The 20,660-nt window shown below is 42.2% G+C and overlaps 1 protein-coding gene and 3 gene segments (V, D, J or C); all 4 read right to left on the bottom strand.

Moving 5' to 3' along the window:
* Window positions 1–472: 472 nt before the first annotated feature.
* On the bottom strand, window positions 473–1,411 carry LOC102487084 (T cell receptor beta variable 10-3-like). The segment is given in 2 exon segments: window positions 473–993; window positions 1,082–1,411. Coding segments are annotated over 2 exon segments (570 nt in total).
* Window positions 1,412–6,809: 5,398 nt separating this feature from the next.
* Window positions 6,810–7,372, bottom strand: LOC102486684 (T cell receptor beta variable 13-like). The segment is given in 2 exon segments: window positions 6,810–7,162; window positions 7,270–7,372. Coding segments are annotated over 2 exon segments (432 nt in total).
* An 8,444-nt stretch (window positions 7,373–15,816) lies between these two features.
* Window positions 15,817–16,767, bottom strand: LOC102485837 (T cell receptor beta variable 13-like). The segment is given in 2 exon segments: window positions 15,817–16,166; window positions 16,276–16,767. Coding segments are annotated over 2 exon segments (429 nt in total).
* LOC102485402 (uncharacterized) overlaps window positions 16,671–20,660 on the bottom strand; it is a 12,821-nt gene continuing 8,831 nt past the window's right edge. Inside the window, exons 3-4 of the mRNA XM_006145105.2 lie at window positions 16,975–17,098; window positions 16,671–16,754 (exon numbers count right to left, since the gene is read on the bottom strand). Coding sequence (XP_006145167.1) covers window positions 16,671–16,754; window positions 16,975–17,098 — 208 coding nt within the window. The remainder of the gene's footprint in view (window positions 16,755–16,974; window positions 17,099–20,660) is intronic.

Here is a 20,660-nt window from a genome sequence, read left to right as displayed (position 1 = left end):
GTGGATTGGAGGGCACAGGTCACATCTCGGTGTGCGTCATTCAAACCTGGAATAAACACCTCTATTTACTCTTGATGGATAAACCATATCCCAGTCAAAAGGACATAGACTCAAGAGAGGCAAAAGGGAGATTTATGGAGTCCAAATGAAAAGGCCTGTGGCTGGTACTTGACTAGCCCAGGATGGTTTTCCCACCTATTTCCAGGACTCACTGAGCACAGGAGACCAACAGCTTCAATGAAAAGGAGTTAATTGTTCATGGCTGGGGCAGGGCAGCAATGAGCGCTTTCCAGCTCAGGACTTGGACTGTTTGAGGTAAAGAATGTGGATCCCACAGTTCTGAAGATTGTTCTAAAATAAAGTATGATCTACTGATAGTGTTAGCATTCTTTTTTTAAAAGAAAGTATTTATCTAATTTTATTTCTTTTTTTAATACAATTACTATATATTACTACAACCTGTAAAGTGAATTTACCCAACATGAATACACTGTGCACTCAGGCTGAATGGCACCGGAATGGACCTCAGTGCTGAGTCATATCGTCCATGCTTCAAGACCCCCAGTCTAACATTGTCTCTGTGACTGCCATGTGGGTCTTCTTGCCTGGATGGGCCCAGGCCATCATGAGCACCGAGAAACTGTGGACTTCCCAATGACACTTTGTGTGCAGGGAAGAGGCAGCTGTGCAGCACTGTGGAGTCACTGGTAGCACAGAAGTACACAGATGTCTGCGAGGGGGTAGGCGACTCCAGAGTGAGGGGGAAATCCTCTGTGTTTGCTCTAGACACTCTGTACCCATCTGGGATGTCTCCTTTGGTGGTGCTGTTAACATCTAATGAGTAATGGATCAGCCTCAGTCCATGTCCCAGGTCTTGCCGATACCAGTACATATAGTAATGATTGTCATTCTGGTGGCACCTCAGAGTCACATTCTTTCCCTTCACTGTGACCTTGTGCCTTGGGCTCTGGGTGATTCCAGCATCCGCAGGTCCTGCAATAGAGAGTGACATGATCTGATGATGTCGCCTCAGCATAAAGGCTTCTAAGAGGTCTTAAGCTCCCATGTAACCAGTACTCACCTGCCCATAGGAGACAAATGACCACACAGAAGAGGAACCTGACACCCATTTCAGGTCCAGGGCAGAGCCCCCTGTGTACCTTTCCTTTTTTGAGAATATAAAACGTGGGCTACCAGCGACTGTCTTTCTGTTCAGGCCAAGGGGCACACAGGATATCACAGAAGACCTCAGGGGAAAAGCAGCAAGACCCCTGTGTGTTTGAGGCAGCAGGATCAGCATGGGGTGAGTGTGACCCTGTGCACAAGTGCACTGCAGCTGAGGCTGAAATCAGACGTGGGCCACGGGGAGGCGACAGGAGACACTAGATGCTGCTTTGTGATCTCTTTTCAAATCACACTGTCACCTCCTCCCTGCTCTTGTGAGTGATTACCAATGGCTCGGAAGCTACAGAATTCTGGGGTTTCTACTGTTTCTTATGTATCAGATTTGGTATCAAACAGTAAGTGCTGTCATGGGAACATTTTCCTACTCATTAAGAGACAACTTTTTGTTACTATCACATAATGAGTTATGAGACTTCTGTATTTGCATTTCAGATGGTTCTGTGTGGAACACAGGTGAATCAAACAAAAGTAATCAGTGTTTAGCTTTTTTTTTTTTTTTTTTTGGAGAGATTTTCACTATAGGGCGTGTGCGCTCGCCAGACAGAGAGAGACACATAGAGACCGAAAGTGGGAAATCACCCCCCAGGGGGGGACGGTCACGCCGCAATCCCTTTCTCCTCCATTCTCCTCTTGGGATCTTGGGCACGCATGCACACACGCCCAGCGTGAGTTTTAAGCCACCGGGTCCGGGACACGAACCACGGTCGACTACGTGGGAGTCCAACGAAATAGCCATTACTCTTAACTGCTGGTTCCCAATCAGTGTTTACCTTTGATCCCAGAACTGCACAGAGTAAATAATGTGATAGACTAGGGGTTTCTTTGAGAGTTAATAGGAAACTAGAATTTCTGGAACCTCTACTGTGCTGTGTGTTAGAACCATTGCTTCATTCATATCTATAAAATCCCCACACAAAATGCCTGTTACTGATCTCAATTTACAAATGAGAAAATCAGCAAACATTTTTGAAGTTCTGAGCCCACAGTATCAGAATATAAACCAACTGTCTCCTCATGTGTGGACAGCATCAACCCTCGCTGGAGAAAGCTTCTGTCTAAATGATGCGCCAGAGCCATCGTCTCTGAAAGGGAGACATTTGGATCAATGTTCCCTATTTGTTGTCCTTATGGGCTTTAGCAAATCATCTAAACTTTCAATACTTTGTGTTTCTCATGTGCAGTATGTCGTTCAATCATTGTCTTTCACAGGGTTTTGAAGAGATTAATTTAAAAATGTGTACTTAAGTAGATGGCCTTGATATAATGAACACTACATCAGGAAATTGTTTCGTAAGTTCACACAAAAGGAGTAGCATTAAAGTACTCTGTGCTTGTCAATAAACATCTACAAAAGGTCACGTCATAATCTGATAGCAAAGTGCTGGTTAATCTAATGTCACCCCTCCCCCCAATCCACTTACTGTCCTCCCTGCCCTTGTGCTGTGCTCCAGGAGCCTGGTATCCACAGATGTGGTTATCCAGGCTTGCAGGCGGTTCTGCTAATGAGAAGCATGACCTGAAGTTTAAGGAGTAGTGAAGGGAATCCAGAGCATTTGGGACTCCTCTTTCTATCTCCCACACTTCCGGTTTGGTCGAGTAGCTCCCTTTAGTCACCCTGTCCCCATACCTCCCATGAGCTCCTGTAATGCAGCACCTCCCCCTTCTCCCTCAGGCTCAGGAGTTGCACTGACTTCCCACTGCCCTGGTCTCTTCAACACTAGTCCTTCAACAGTATCTTGGGATTCTTCACCCTCTCCATGCCTACACACACAGTCTTTTGATTAAACTCTTTTCTGTTCAACTCTTCTGAGTATGCCAGCAATCTCCATCAGGAAACTGATTGATTTAATTGGGTTTCATAAGTTGCAAATTCATGTAAGACTATTTGGGGCTATCTCATATTAGGAGAGTTTAAAGTTTTTGAAAAGCTCTTACATGTTAGAAAGAAACAAGCAGAAATAGAGACAGGCATTCACAATGGAGTCTCTGGACTCAATCTACCCAGTCTCACCTGACCCTGGTCATCAACACATACGATCACCCAGCATGGTCAGTAAGGTTCTGGGATGTGAAGCCACGACCTGTGTCATGTGGATTAAGTTGCATTACCACTGTGTCAACACCTAACCCTGGACTTAAGACTTGTTTATTTTTTGGAGCAGAAGTTAAGTTTATTAGAGTCAGGGAAGAGTACCCAGGTTGAGACCTATGCAGGTTTGTGCCTCATGGCAGGGAGGGTCGCCTTTTGTTTTTAATTTTTTTTAATTTTATTTCATTTTTTGTATTTAATTTTTTTTTACGTTTTTTTCCACATTTTATTGATTCACAAAATACCTTAAACTAAAACTATGGACAAAGCTAGAATCTAGTTACAAGTGCACTGTAATTTTCTTCTGAAACATTTTAAATTAATTAATTTACATTTATTTTCTGAGCATTGTCACAGCATACAAAATGTGGTTTCCCATCCAAAATATACTGCATAGTGGCTTAATCATACATGTTACTGTCATTAATTTTCCATTCCTAGTTTCATATGTATACATGTATATATATTTTTTTCAAGAATTTATTTATTTATTTATATACATTCAATCGCATTGCTTAGCTTACAAAGTGAACATTTCAATATGTGAACATTTCTCCCCAGTCCAGTTGGTCAAAATATCTTCAACAGATAACACCACACCTCCCCATCCCATCAATGCTCTGCCTCTGTATCCCTCCTGCAAATGTCCATTTTACCCCTATTTCTCACCCTCTGCCATTTCCCACCCTCCTCCCACACTATCTTAGGTGTCTACAGTTGATTTCCATTCCTTTTCCCGCCCACATTTTATTGATTCACAAAGTTTCTTAAGTAATCTAACACTTTCAATAGCAAGTTTAGCTGGTATGTACATATCAGTGCATACATGTCTGACTTCAGGTGGGAAACTCTGAGTAGAATGAATATACTGTATGGTAGCACCTAGCTGATGCTATATAGCTTGCTATGGTCATTAAAAAGGTATTTTTTAATATATTTTTAATTTCAAGAAAATCTGTTTTAGCTTTAACAAATCAAAGAAATACTAAGGAACTTTATTTAAAGCCAGGAAACAAGTTAGGATTCTGTTCAAATTTGAGGGTCTCCTTTTAACATTTTGATTGTAGGGGGAGGTAATGTAAACTCTGCAAACTCAAGTTCAGATTAGGAGGGGCGTGGTTGTTTCTCAGGAAAGTAAGGAGTTTATCACCTGTAGGTTATTGCTGGACATGGAGCCAGACTGGGGTCCAAAACGTTTACTTCCTGTGTTGTATAACCTCATCTTGGGGGTTTATCCTTATCCCTTTTTATTAACTTAAGCAGGCTTACTTATTTTCTTACGAACTCTCCACATTTCCTTCTTGACAAATCAGCAGGTCAAATCCTTGACTGGGATGAGATGACTTATTAAAGTAGTTAAGGAGAAAAATAGGAAAGACATTTATGGGACATAGAAATGGCATTATCTGCTGATGATAATGTATATGTATCCTCAACTGGAGTGCTCTGAAGTGTAATCATATGAAGTAAATTTACTTTATAAGCTAACTGAAGTATAGTGATTAAATGCATAGAATAAATTATAAAAATATTTTAAAGGGATGGCTTTTTTAATTTTTTTCATGATTTTTCATACATTAAATTTTGTACATCATTTAGATTGTGAAGAGACTTTATTCAGCATGATTTACATCTCAGTCCAGCCCAGTTGAGACTATTATACACACCCTCGTCATTAGATAATAAACCTTATCTGTGTCAATCTCCTTTAGCTGCTTTCATGAAAATTATTATTATTTTTTTAGAGGTTTTTGCTATAGGGCATGTGTGCTCGCCATACAGACAGAGACAGACAGACAAAAAGCGAGAAATCACCCCCCAGGGAGATGGCCACACTGCAATCCCTTCTCCTCCATTCTCCTCTTGGGATCTTGGGCACACACGCACACGTACTCAGCGTGAGTTTCAAGCCTCTGGATCTGGGATGCGAACTGCAGTCGACTATGTGGGAGTCCAGCAACATAGCCATTATGCTAACTGCTGGTCCCCATGAAGATTATTAAAGCACTTGGTATTCCAGAAATACCTGTTGGATAAATTAACAAATGAGCAATAGCTGAACTACTACAGCTAAATCACAATATATTTTCATGATCAAGATAATAGAAAAACTCCAGGCTTACTCTATTTTTCATTGCGTACTGTGTAGCTGAGTGTACTAATGATTGACTATAGGCATTGACTAGCCTGAATGTCCTCCAATATACCCATATTTTAGCAGGGGCTAGAAGCCGTGAAACTACATTTCTCAGGTTCTCCCGATAGTATGTTTCTAAAAACAGCTTTTTTTTTCTTCCAGTAGGCTATACAAGTGGAAAAGATAGAAACACAATTATTATTATTTTATCTGACAGCAGCAGAGAGGTGAATCTGCAGTGCCTTGTCCACACTTTCTTGTGAATCACCCTGTTGGTGGCTGTTCTACACCCAGGGTACTATGACACTTAGCAGTTTTTGCAAAATCAGCAACTTTAGATTTTTTTAGCTCCAACGGCGGACTTAAGGGCAAATTTTAGCCTTCCAAATAACCTCACTCCCTCAGATCTAACAATGTTTAATAAGCACTATTTCCCCGCTTTAAATCTTATTCTGATACCCAAAGCATTTCTATTTCATTTTCCAATTCCTCTGATAGGCTGGAATCCCCCTATTCACTTAGATTTTGTATTATGGAAACATCATGGCCTCTTTTATATGGAACTGAGAAAAGACAATCATTTCTGACATCAACTTATGTGTCCTGATACTTGTCAGAGATTAAGTCATAGCGACCAGAAGTCCAACTCCCGCTGCTACCCAGCTGGTCTTAAATGGAAGACACAGAGTTTTGTTGCATTTCATGACAAAGACAAAGGGAACACATTAAAATTGTAGCAGACTTATTTTAGAGACTGGAGATTTAGGTTTAGATGATGGTTCTGATGCTGTTAAACATGAAATAATGGAAAAGTCCACTAGCTATTTTTCTTTACTTTTTTCTTTTTTTTTTTTAAGAGTTCTTTGTCTTAGGGTGTGTGCACTCATGAGAGAGAGAGAGACAGGAGGAAACAATGATAAGAAAAGTGAGAAATCATCCCCAGGGAGATGACTATGCCACATTCCTTTCCTCCATTCTCCTCCAAGGATCTTGGGCATGCTCACACTCATGCCCACCATGGTTTTGAAGCCATCAGATCCAGGACACTAACTTCCTTTGACTATGTGGGAATCCAGCAATGTAATCATTATGTCATCTGCTGGTCCCATGAGGTATTTCTCTAATTTATAAATAAGACACTTTGATCTTCCTCTTTATAAAATGGATAAAATTATATCTATCCTTGCAAATTACACAGTGTAGACTCACACCCTAGCGCAGAAGAGGAGCTCCCGCCATTCACTAGGCAGACATGTAAAGATGCCCAGCAGACCTGGGGCCAGGCTGAACATGAGTGTTCTTATTGAGCACACTCTAGTGAGGAATGTTAGAAAAGAACTGGCATCCCAGGCTTGCTAAGGCTGTGTGGCAGCGCCACCCCTCTCCCTTGTCACATCCTCAGCTGGGACAGGAAGGTTTGGGTACAGAAAACCAGTGGCTCTGCAGGGTTGTGTCTACACTGCTGGCACAGAGGTACAAGGCAGAGTCCCCCAGCTCCAAAGAGCTCATGTTCATTTCAGAGTGGTTGTCACTGAAGTGCTCAGCCGAGAATCGATCGGGGATGATGCCCTTTGCATACTCTCTCTCCTTATAATATGAACTGAGAAACTGGAGACTCTGGTGGTGTGGAGCCTGCTGGTACCAGTACACATAGCTGTGTCCTGGGACAGGGAAGCATTTGAGAGTGGCCTGTCCCCTCTTTTCTGTGATTAGGTATCTTGGGGTCTGGATGACTCCAACATCTACTGATCCTGTGGGGGAAACATATAAAAGCTGAACCCTCAGCCCAGAAGAGAGTGATATTCCACCACCAAAGCCTATGGGTCCAGAGGACACTCCCTCTGTGCTCAGAACTCACCTGCTCCCAGGAGACAAAGGGCAGCACAGCAGAGGATCCTGGTGCCCCAGGCAGAGTCAGGCAGGACAGAGGCAGGCATGTCCCTGCTCAGGGTGCTGGGCTCCTGGGGTGACAGAGCAGAAGTTTAGCACCTCCTTTTCTCTGGAGGATTGGCCTGTGATGTCACTGTTGTGACGTGACTGTCCCCATAGGCTCCCATAGGCACCTGCAGCCCTGGTTGTTCTCAGTGAGCCAGGTCTTCCCTCTCTGTCCTTCCTCCTACAGGCAGGGGAGCTGGCATTGCTGAGCTAGGCAGGGCAGGATGGGGCAGATATAGTCCCCCACAGCTTCCCTGGGCTTTCTCTGAGGCAGGTGCCCTTGTGTGCACCCTGAGCTCAGGTTATCCAGGCCACCCCACAGAAGCCCCTTCCCACATCTCATTAAATGGAGGCTCCAGAGAGGGCTCTGCCCATCCAGGCTGCAGTTCAGGGCTCCTTGCCTGACAAACATATGGACTTATGTGGTACATGAAAAGGCCATGATTGCCCCCTCTTGTGCCACCACGACCTCTGGCTCATCAGGTGATGACCCTGGTATAGGACCCAAGCCAAGACTGTGCCCCTTAGGCCCTCCCTCTCTCAGACAGAGCTATCAGTGGGTTGCTCAGTGGACCCACAGTGCCCTCACATGGCCATCGTGCAGCCTCTGGGATGCAGCCCTATTGTTGCCGTCCACAAAGGCATTTTCTATTAATACATCTGATATTGGGACCTGCGAGGACACAACACAGAGCTGGCTGATTTGAGGCTTTCAGCCTAAATATCATAGGTTGTATATGATAATAAGGGAGGCACAAGCAACGTTTTTGTTTTCTGCAAGGAGGAACAAAAGTTCTAAATCTCCTCAATTAGTTGTGTAAGAGGGAAGTACCAGCCAGTCATTAGCTGCCAGTTGCCTTAGGAATGAGTAGGTCTGGGAGAGAGTGCTTGTCAACCAAGGGTAATTCCTGCAAAGGGTCAACAATAAAATTCCGTCAGTGCAAACATTTTCTAAGCTGGCGAAATAAAATGTTAGTCTTATGAAAAAGAAATCGCCTACTTATAGGAAAGAAATTCATAAATTTCATTGGAAATGACTATTATTTTTTAAAAAAACTACATGGATTTTAAAAGTTTGCATAAAAACAAGAAAATTCTTTGTTTACTTAATGCCAAAGCACCTGAACAGATATTTCTCAAAAAAAAAATTTAAAAAAAGACATATAGATGGCCAACAGGTATATATATATATAAAATTCTCAGAATCATCACCAAGAAATTAATAATAAAATCCCAGTGAGATATCACGTCATACCTGGTGGAATGCTTTCTAACGTAAATAACGGAAGATAACAAGAGCAGAACTGGCTCGGAAGTGGACAAAGGGTACCTTGGCACACGGATGGTGGTTATGTAAATTAGTACAGCCTTTATGGAGAACAGAGATTTCTCAAAAAACGGAAACACAATGACCCTCTGCAACAGCAGTCCCACTGCAGAGCATGTATCCACAGGGACTATTTTGAGGACGAGTCTGTGCTCCTGTGTTCACTGCAACATTGTTTGCAGCAGCCTATATATGGAATCAAATCAAGCATCCATCAATGAACAAAGAAAATGTATGTACACAATGAAATGCCATTCAGCCTTTGGAAAAACAAAATTCTGTCATTTGCAACAGCATGAATGAACCTCAAATTTCTTAACCAAGTGAAAAAAAGCGAGGTACAAAAAAAAAAAAAGTACTGCATGACCTCCCTTAAACGTAGAGCCTAAACAAGTCAAAAATTTGGCAAACAGATTAGAAAATAGATGAGACTTCAAAAGGTTTATGAAAAACTGGAATTAAAATTTAAGTTTTTTTGGTAAAAAAAATAGTTTAAAACCATGTTTTTTTCATTATATACAGTTTCTGTGAAGTTTAGAAAATCTTTCATAAATATACAAAATAAAGCGTCAAAAGTGGTCAAGAAGTCTTGATAAAAGGAACGAACTGAAGGCAACTTGTGGTTTAGTGGTTAAGGCACTGAATACCTACATGGCCACTCAGGGTTCGAGTCCTGGACCCAGTGGCTTGAAACTCATGCCGGGTGCATGTGCATGCATGTCCAAAATTCCAGGAAGGAACGAGAGTAGTAGGGAATGTGGCATGGTCATCCCCTCTGGGGTGGGTGTGAGTTCTCTCTTTCTGCCTCTCTCTGTGTCTCCACCAAGTACACACACCCTGCAGAAAAAAAATTTCTCTTTAAAAATAATAAAAAGGAACAAACCTTGAAGAGTGGGACAACCAGATATTGAGAACTTTTATAAAACCATAATACAGGGACCAGCAGTTGGCGTAACGTCTATGTCACTAGACTCCCATGTAGTCGACTGTGGTTTGAGTCCTGAATCTGGTGGCTTAAACTCACGCCAGGCACATGTGCATGTGTGCTCAAGATCCTGAGAGGAGAATAGAGGAGAAGGGATTGCAGCGTGGCCATCCCCCCTTGGGGGTGATTTCTCACTTTCTGTCTCTGTGTCTCTCTGGCAAGCACACGTGCCCTATAGCAAAAACCTTAAAAAAAAAAATACCATAGTACGTAAGACAGTGAATTATTAGTAAAAAAAAATGACTAAAATATCAATTTAACAGAATAGAGATCCAAGAAAACTAACTTTTACATGCTCAATAACTGATTTTCAACAAAAGTGAAATCGTAAATAGTGAGGAAACATTATCCTTTAATAACTAGTATTACGTATTTCAATAACTATGTGGTTTCAATAACTATGTGGGAAAATATGACTGTACCCATTGTCATATTACATACAAAGAATTATTTCCAGTTTTATTACAGATCTAAGTGTGATGGGTTGAAAATAGAAGCATTTTAGAAAGAAACATAAGAAAACGTGATCATTCTGAAGTAGGCAAAGATTTGCTAAAATGGTCAACAAAAGAAAAAATGCCAGTAAAAAAGAGGAAAAATGGAATGTTTGTTGCTTATGAAAAGACATCACTAACAGAATGAATATCACGCTGGGCACATGTGTTGTATGCCAAATATGCTAACAGGAGACTTGAGGGGATGGGATGGTGGCATATCCATGCCTCCACACCCACCTAGGGATTGATTTCTCATTTTCCCTCTCTCTTTCTATCTTTTTCTCTCTGCGTCTCACTCTGGATAGCACATACTCCCTATAGGAAAAAAAAATGAAAAAAATAGTAAAAAACTAACCTGCAGAGAAAGAGAGAGTCAACCAAAACTAAAAACCTCATGTACTTCTTTGTGAGAATGTAAATTGGTACAACCTTTGAAACCTCAAAGAATTCTACACAACAAATAAAACGGTTATTCTGGTGGGGTTCTATGAAATTAAGCTAAAGTTCAGTTTCTATTTTTAGAAAAAGTTACACTGAGACAAAAGAGAAATAAACACAGATTGCAGAAATAAAAGATCACTAGATAGACACAGGTTAGTGTCCAATACTGTGTGTGAGAGTTAATTTTGAAAATTGAAGTCCATTCTTACTAAGGATTCTGTATTTTCTGGCTTATTCTTACGAATGGCCTTCACATTGTTTTGTTCCAGCTGGACCATTCCTTGGTATAGTGTAGGTCTGAGCTACTGACATTCCGTAATAGGAATTTATTACAAATTTGCTGAGAATTTGTAGTCTTCTAAGAAAATGTTTACTTCATCACTATTCCTGAGACTAAGCTCCGATGTTTAGTCCCAGTTGTAGAATCTTGAACTGAATATTAAGAATCCTAGAAATCTATAAGCCAAAGTTATTACTACTCTGTGTTGTCTATTCCAGTATTGCAAAGGTTATTTCCTGACCTCCTGTTGTTAGAGGGGCACCTGAAGTCCCAAATGCATTTCTGCCCTTTGATGAGGGAAGACCAGGGCAACTCCTTGGTCAGAGCTTCTGAGATCGCTGGGGAGAACTGAACACATGAGCTTTGTGAGCAGGAAGGAGGGGACGGTACCCCACTGTGGCTAAGCTGCTGGAGCAGAGATATAGGGACGAGTGGCCCAGCTCTGTGTTCTGGAACCTCAGAGTGGAGGACAAGCCCTCAGGCCAATCAGCAGAATACCAATTACTGGGCAGTCCTGATTTGTCTGGCACAAATTTACTCTGGAAATTACCTTTTAATTATATGCATTCAAAATCATGTATATTGTCCTTCATAGCTTGTGTCATTTTGTGTCTCCACTAAAAATAATTCTTCTCCAAATGCTAAAAGAGATTTTCTTTATTCTCTTAGTAAAATTTAAGTTTTTCTTTTCATGATTAAGAATAAATGTGTTTACATTGTTTTTTTCATATAAGGAATGAAGTGGAGATTCAAGAATAAGTGGGGGATGTATGCTCAGTGTGGACAAATAGAAGATAATAGTTCATTTAAAAAAAAACTGATCTGAGAGTGGCAAACAACCCAGCACATGGAAGGAAATAACGGGAGGTACTGGAGTGTGGCGGAGCAGGAAAGCCAGGGAGAACTCGCAGTGTGATAAAGAGACAAATGGTCCATGATCCAGGACATTGCAGGGCTGTTCCCCCATGGAATAAGGCAGCCAGGAACAGAGACCAGATGAGTGAAGGTTGATGAGTGTGAGTTGAAGAGTAGGCGGGATTACAGGAAAGGGAAAATGCGGAAGCACTGGAGAACACAGGGGAGAGAAGAATGTGGTGGATTTGAGGGGACAGGTCAGATCTCGGTGTGAGTCATTCAAACCTGGAATAAACACCTTTATTTACTCTTGATGGATAAACCATATCCCAGTCAAAAGGACATAGAATCAAGAGAAGCAAAGAGGAGATTTATGGAGTCTAAATGGAAAGGCCTGTGGCTGGGACTTGACAAGCCCAGGATGGCTTTTGCACCTATTTCCAGGACTCACTGAGCACAGGAGACCAACAGCTTCAATAAAAAGGAGCCAATTGTTCATGGCTGGGTCAGGGCAGCAATGAAAGCTTTCCAGTTCAGGACTTGGACTGTTTGAGATAAAGAATGTGGATCCCACAGTTCGCAAGATTGTTCTAAATAAAGTATGATCTACTGATAGTATTAGCATTCTCAACAGTAATCTAACTTGTTTTTGAAAAATAAGTATCTGTCAAGTATCTCCTTATAAAATAGGAAAGAAAATATCTTTTTCTTACTTCTTAATTAATTATTATTGAGTCATTATAACTCTCAGCTGACGATGCATTTTTTTCCCTTACACGATCTGAGAGAGTTTGAGAAGGGGGATGAGAAAGCTCAGTGTGCTGGGTGACCTCCACTCAGGAGTAAGTGGCAAAGGAACGGACCTCAGTGCTCAGTCATATCGTCCATGCTTCAGACACCCAGTTTAGCTATGACTCAGTGATTCCCATGTGGGCCAGACTTGCCTGGATGGAGCCAGGCCTCATGAGCACAGAGAAACTGGGGACTTTCCAATGACACTTTGTGTGCAGGGAAGAGGCAGCTGTGCAATGCTGTGGAGTTACTGCTAGCACAGAAGTACACAGATGTCTGCGAGGGGGTAGGCGACTCCAGGATGAGGGGGAAATCCTCTGTGTTTGATCTGGAGACTCTGTACCCATCTGGGATGTCTCCTTCGGCAGTGCTCAAAGCAGCAACTGAGTAATGGATCAGCCTCAGCCCATGTCCCAGGTCCTGTCGATACCAGTACATGGCGTTATGGTTGTCATTCTGGTGGCACCTCAGAGTCACATTCTGTCCCTTCACTGTGACCTTGTACCTTGGGCTCTGGGTGATTCTAGCATCCATGGGTCCTGGAATAGAGAGTGACACAATCTAATGATGTCCCCCTCCACAGAAAGGCTCGTATAGAGGTTTTCAGAAGTCCAGGGGGAAAAGCAAAATAAATAAATAAATAAAAAGAAATCCAGGGAAATAAGTTCCCCTGTAACCAGTTCTCACCTGCCCATAGGAGACAAACGATCACAAAGAAATAGAGTCGGATGCCCATTTCAAGTCCAGGACAGAGCCTTCTGTGTCCTGTGCACTTTCTGGGAATATAAAGCGTGGGCTCTCAGTGACTGTCTTCGTGTTCAGGCCAAGTGGGCACGTAGGCTATCACAGAAGACCCCAGGGGGAAAGCAGCAAGACCCCTGTGTGTGTTTGAGGCAGCAGGATCAGCATGGGGTGAGTGTGACCCTGTGCACAAGTGCACTGCAGCTGAGGCTGAAATCAGACGTGGGCCACGCGGAGGTGACAGGAGGCACTAGATGCTGCTTTGTGATCTCTTTTCAAATCACACTGTCACCTCCTCCCTGCTCTCGTGGGTGACTGCCAATGGCTCTGAAGCTACAGCCTTCTGCAGGTTCCACCGTTTCTTACACATCAGATTTAGTCTCAAACAGGAAGTGCTGCCATGGGAACATTTTCCTACCCCTTAAGAGGTAACTCTTCACGTTATTATCACATAATGAATTATGAGACTACTGTATTTGTATTTCAAATGATGCTGTGTCTAAAACACATGGACTCAAGCACATGTTTGGGCCTTTGACCCCAGAACTGCACAGAGTAAGTAACATATGTCTGAGAGTTAATGAGGAACTAAAATTTCAGGAACCTCCCACTGTGTGTTAGATTCATTGCTTCATTCTCGTCGATGAAATCTCCACAAAAGACCTATTGCTGAGCTCATTTTACAAATGAAAAAAACTCAGCCACACATCTTTAAAGTCCCAAGCCCAGTGTCAGAATGTGAACCAACCGTCTCCTGTTCTCTGGACAGGGAGCTCTTTTCCCTTCAGCCCCAAGCCTCCCAGGTGAAAGGTGCTGTGGAAATGACTGGTGTCAGAGTCATTGTCTCTGAAAGGGAGACATTGGGGTCAATGTTCCCTCTTTGCTGCCTATACTATTTGTAGCAAATCATCTAAACTTTCAAGAGTTCTTTTTTCGCCTGCAAAATGTGGTGAAAGCATTGTCTTTCATTGGGTTTTGAAGACATTAATAGAAAAAGTATACTTTAGGAGATGGCCTAAATAAAATAAACAAATCAGGAAGTTGCTTTGTAAGCTCACACAAAAGAAGTAGAATTAGTCCGTGTTCATCAGTAAACATGCGCAAGCACCTACAGAAGATCACCTCATAACTAGTGCTGCACTGGTTATTCTAGCGTTCCCGGCGCTCCACCCAGCCCACTCCCAGGCCTCCCTGCCTTGTGCTATGCCCCAGGAGCCTGACATCCACAGAGGCTGTTATCCAAGCTTTCAGGTGGGTCTCTAGTGGGACGCACCAGAATGAGGGTTAGTGAAGAGAGTCCAGAGCAATTGGGCCTCCCCCTTTCTACCTCCCACCCTTCTAGTTTGATTGAGTGTATCCCATTGACCCACCTCTCTCCACACCTCCCACAAGCTCCTGCCTCCCGCTCTCTTCGGTTCAGGATTTTATTGACTGTGGCCTGGTCCCTTCAAGCCTAGTCTTTCAGCTGCTCTTCGCTTCCTTAATCCTCTGAATATCTGTGATTAAACTGTTCCCCTTCAGCTCTTTCGAGTAAGTCATCATTGCCTGCCAGAGAATGGAGTTACTTGTGTATAAATAATTGGAGACAATTTTTATTGCCAAACTTTACCCTTCTTAAAAACAAGAGTGGCACGTGTGTGTGTGCCATGGCCTCACCACACTCTCCTGTGACCCACCCACTTGGCTAAGGCAGGATCACTCTGACTCTCAGCGGTTTTTGGCATTTCTTGACATAGGCAAAAGCAGCACATTCAGATTCTCTGATCTCTAGCTGTGGACCTGAAAAGCAGTTTCAGAATTCCAAGACCCCCTCCCCTTTTCCAGAACTTGTAATGTTTAATAAGAACTCAGTCCTTGGGTTAACTCCATTAATTCCCTGGATTATAATTCCTAGGTTTCTATTCTCTTACCTGAGTCTTCGACGTGCCAGGAATCCCCTGAGTGATTCAGGGTCTGTACTAGCAGAATTGCATGACACTGTTCTCCATGGAATTAAGATAGGTCAATTCTGGTTTGAGGCTCTATGTCCTGCCAGTTGGAAAGCAATAAGCCATATGGGGACATGCAATAATGTGACTCCACTGCTGCATAGGTGGTCATGAGATAGAAGACAGTGCTCTACTACGTCTTAGTGACAAGGACAAAGAAATCCATGGAACTTTTGATAAATTTGCTTTTGAAGTGATGGAAATATAGGGTTGGATCCTGTCTCCGATGCTATTAAAACAAAATATTAGATAAACCAATGAGATATGCTTCCAATATGTAAAACAATACACTGAAATCTTCTTCATCTATAAAGCAGATTGAATAATGTCTATCCTTGTATTAAATCACATGATTTGTGTGTACCCTTGAGCACAGAGGAGAAGCTACTACCATTTGCTAGGAATTAGCAAGTGCTGGCCGAGATGTGGCATGTCCGGTGGATTTGGAGACGCCCTGTTCTGTTGTGCTCTGGCTGAGCTGAGCATGGCAGAGAGTGTTAGGAAACAATTAGCATCCCTGGGCTTGTGAAGGCTATGTGGCAGTGCCACATCCCTACCACATCCTCAGCTGGGACAGGAAGGTTTAGGTACAGAAAGCCAGTGGCTCTGCAGGGCTGTGTCTACACTGCTGGCACAGAGGTATGAGGCGGAGTCCCCCAGCTCCAAGGAGCTCATGTTCATTTCAGAATGGTAGTCACTGAACTGCTTAGCTGAGAATCGATCAGGGATGATGCCTTTCTCGTTCTCTGTCTTCTCATAATATGAAATGAGGAACTGGAGGCCCTGGTCTGGAGCCTGCTTGTACCAGTACACAGTGGCATGGCCTGGGACAGGATAGCATTTGAGAGTGGCCTCTCCCCTCTTTTCTGTGATGAGGTATCTTGGGGTCTGGGTGACTCCAACATCCGCTGAACCTGTGAAGGAAACGCACAGAAGTTGAACCCTCAACCCAGAGGAAATTGATATTCAGCAACAACCAACGCCTGTGAATTCAGGGATACCGCCTCTGTGCTCAGGACTCACCTGCTCCCAGGAGACAAAGGGCAGCCCAGCAGAGGATCCTGGTGCCCCAGGCAGAGTCAGGCAGGACAGGGGCAGGCATGTCCCTGCTCAGGGTGCTGGGTTCCTGGGGTGAGAGAGCAGGAGTTTAACGCCTTCCTTTTCTGGAGGATTGGCCTGTAATGTCACTGTTGTGGTATGACTGTCTCTGTAGGCTGCTGTAGGCACCTGCAGCCCTGGACAGGCTCAGTGGGCCAGGCCTTCCCTTACTCTGTCCCACCTCCTCCAGGAAGGGGAGCTAACCATGCTGAGGTAGGCAGGGCAAGTTTGGGGCAGACATTGTCCCCCACAGCTTCCCTAGGTTTTCTCTGTGGCAGGTGTCCTTTTGTGTACTCTTGGCTCAGGTTATCCAAGTGGCTTCATGGAAGACCTTCCCAGTCTTCATCAAATGTAGACTCCAGAGAAGCCTCTGCCCATGCAGGCTGCAGTTCATGGTCCTTTGCCTGTCAAACACACATGCTTATCAGATGACATGAAAAGACCATGATTTCCCCCTCCTGTGCCACCACTGCCTCTCTCTCATCAGGTGATGTCCCTGGTGCAGGAGCCAAGCCAAGACTGTGTCCCTGTGCCTCCCTGTCTTAGACACTATCAGTGGGTTGCTCCATGGACCCACAGTGCCCTCACATGGCCAGTTGTGCCGGCACCCAGAGGTAGCTATACTGAGGCTGTCCCAAAGAAGGTGTCAGGGTCTTCCAGGGCACAGAACAGCACTGGCTGATTTGTGTTTTCAGCCTCAAATTCATCTTTCGATTTTGGTGGTGAGGTAGGCATGAAACAGCCATTTCTCTGAAAGGCAGAATGAAAATTTAAGTCTCTTCACTTAGTGGTGAAGGTCCCAGCCAATCATCAGATTCTAGCTGCCCTAGGAATTGGGCTGGGAATGGGAAAGTAATTTTCAACCAAACATAATTTCTGACAATGGAGTTTTATAAAGATAACTTTTCTCCGTTGGAAATGAACCCATTAGTCTCATGAAAAAAAAAAAAAAACTGTCTGCTTATGTGGAAAAAAAAACTCAAAAAGTTCATGGTAGTATGAAAAAACTATTGATTTTAAAATTTTTCTGCATAAAAACAAACTACTTAAATCCCTTTTTAAATTAATGTTTGCAGTCTTCTGATTTATATACTTTTGTTAAAAACCAAGTTCAACTCTTCTTGTTTTAATGGAATTATTTGTCTCCAGTTATGATTTATTTGTAAGAATTGTCTATGAATTCAAACATTCATTTCTTAAATTTAAATACTTTTTTATGGTTAAAATATTTTAGTCTTCTTTTAAAATATGCTTACATTCATGAAGAGATCTACTGTTTTCTTCTAGAAACTTTAGAATTCTAATTTTTAAATCACTGAGGGCTTCTTTTTTTTTTAAAGGTTTTTGCCATAGGGCACGTACACTAGCCAGAGAGAGACAGAGAAATGGAAAGTGAGAAATTACCCCCCCCCAGGGGACTGGCCACACTACAATCCCTTCTCCACTCTCCTCCTGGTATGTTGGGCATGCATCCATGTGTGCTCAGTGTGATTTTCAAGCTGCCAGGTTCAAGACTTGAACCGCATTTGGCCATGTGGGAGTCCAGCACCTTAACTGGCCTCAAGTATTGGGGAATTTTAACATCTCATATAAATTCTTGTATATGGCAAGGGTCAGAAAATATTTTTTTGTAAAAGGTCATATAGTATTTTAGGCTTTCTGCATCATGCCTTCTCTGTCCTAGCTATTCAACCCCACTGTGGTTCTAAAGCAACCACAGTACTATAGTATCTAAATAAATAAGAAAGTTTGTGTTCTAATAAAACTCATTTATGAATATAGAAATTTGAATTCTGTATAAACTTTAGATGTCACAAAACACTATTGTATTCTTTTCTTCAACCATTTGAAAATGTAAGATATAAACAGGCAGAAGCCAGATTTGGGCCACCCTTGATTTACAAAGTGAAATAATGATTAAGATACACTATCAATATGCAGTTTTTCTGCACCATTTGTTGAAAAGATTGTTTCCCCTTCTTTGTGCTGTTTTTAGTGTTTGGTGGAGAAATTATAATATGTATTTTTGATGTATCACAGTTTACCTGCAATAGGATGCTTCTATTAACCATGGGTTTCACACACTCCCTCTATAGGTGAAGGTTCCCTATTATTTAGCACATGTTAACAGACTTAGGAGGAATAAATATTGAACCCCATTACATTTTCAGGTCATATATAAATATTATCATATAGTTTCCCTTTTGCTTGTACAGATAGGGTGAATTAGGGTCTGACTTTCTTCACCTTAGACGATGTTCTCTGCTCTGAACTTTACTTGGATATTAATGTAGCTCCTCTAGTTATCTCTTGGTTGGTGTTAGCATGGTAAATCCTTTAACATCCTGTTACTTTTTACCCTCTGATTCATTCTACTTGTAATGCAATTCTGGTAGGCAGCATATACCTGTTCTCTTTGCATTTTAATATCACAATCTATGTGTTTTTTAACTGAGGCATTTAGATGGTTTAGATTAGACGTAATTGTTGCTCTGGTTATGTTTATGTCCATCATCTTGCTTTTGTCTTTCCAATACTCCGATTTTTTGTTTGTTTATTTTTCTATATTTCATGACTTCTGGGTGGGCTAGTTTAGCATTTTTATAATTCTGTTTTGTTGCACTGGTTTTTTAGCTGTCACTCTGCTTTCAGTGTTATTTTAAGGCTTCTCTCGGTTTTGCTGTATACATCTCTACTCTGACAAAATATACCTTCAAGAAACTGCATACATTATGAAACCTTATAATTATATTTATTCTTTTGTCCTATTCTTATCCTTACCTATTCTTTTAAGTTCTAATTTACTTATATACATAATTTTACATATATTGCAATTATTTTGGTATGAATAACAATTCTTTGAATACATTTAATTTTTTTAATTTGCTCTTGTGGTTGTAATACATATTAAGTTATTTAAAGTTATTCCATAGCTCACCATAACCTTTTTTCTCTGTGTTTCATTATGAATTATTTATTTTATTTATTTATGTTTAGGCTTTAGCCATAAGTTATGTGTGTTCATTGAAGAGACACAGAGAGACAAAGAGAGGGAAAGTAAGAAATCACTCTCCAGAGGGGATGGCCACACCACAATCTCTTCTCTTCCATCCTCCACCTGGGACTTTGAGCTTGCATGCACACTTACCCAATGTGATTTTCAAACCATTGGATCTGGGACTCGAACCATTGTCAGCCATGTGGGAATCCAGTGCTTTAACCACCACCCCACCTTCTGGCCCCGGAATTATTTATTTTTACATCTTGAAGTTTATTAATCCTTTTCCCTGTAATGTCAAATCTGCTGTTAATTTCATCCAGTGGAGCCAGGCAGTGGTGTGGTGAATGAGGTGGCTGGATGTTCCATGGCCAACTGCAAGGCTCAAGACTCAGACCTGGGCACATGTCCATGTATGCCCAAAATTCCAGGAGTCAGAAATGGAGGAAAAGTGATTGAGGTGGGACTGTTCTCCATGAGGGGTGTTTTCTTGCTTTCCCTCTCTCTTTCTCTCTCTATCTCTCTCCAGTGGGTGCACATGCACTCTAGTAAAATTCTTAAACACTTTTCTATCAGTATATTTTTCATTACAAACTACTCGCACCTCACCCCCCACCCCAACTGCAAACTGGATAGAGCAGGCCAGCAGTTCTGGACACCCGACTGCCTGCAGCTGCAGGCCCTTACACCTAGGACCCGTCACTCATCCTCTGCCCTTTCCCCACTTGCCTTTGGACTCTCTGAATTTTAGTGTTTTGAATAGCATGCAGCATGCAATGTAGTTTTTATTTTGTTTTGGTTTTCTTTGCTCGTGAGGTGTTGCTTATTAGGTCAGTTGGAGGCTCATCACTGCTTAGAAACAGGGAGGACTTTGGGTCACCCAGGACCATGACAACAGTACATGGTACTGGTGAGCAACAGGTAGGTCAACCATAAAAGAAATCATCAACTTTCTAATCCTGTACATCTTTAACACTAAGAGATACCTTAAATAAGTTAGGAAGCAACATATAGATCACCTGATGACTAGGAACAATCTCAGAGGCTCAAGAAGTATGAGCAAACAACAAAAGACCTCTCCTCCAAGGGAAATTATCAAGCCTACATCACCCACAGTCATTACAATGGATGTCGTAGACTTGTCTCATAAGGAATTCAGAATTTTGTAGTGTCCAAACTAACTGAGATGGAAGAGAAAAGAGACAAAGAGCTCCAGGAGATGAAGAAGTCCTTTCATGATTTGAAAGAAGAAATAGATACCTTAAACAAGAACCACATGGAACTTCTAGGGTTGAAGAATGTGATACAGGAA

This window comes from Tupaia chinensis, unplaced genomic scaffold (assembly GCF_000334495.1).
Source record: "Tupaia chinensis unplaced genomic scaffold, TupChi_1.0 Scaffold000140_1, whole genome shotgun sequence".
NCBI classification, from domain to species: Eukaryota; Metazoa; Chordata; class Mammalia; order Scandentia; family Tupaiidae; genus Tupaia; species Tupaia belangeri.
This window is presented reverse-complemented; position numbering and strand designations above follow the sequence as displayed.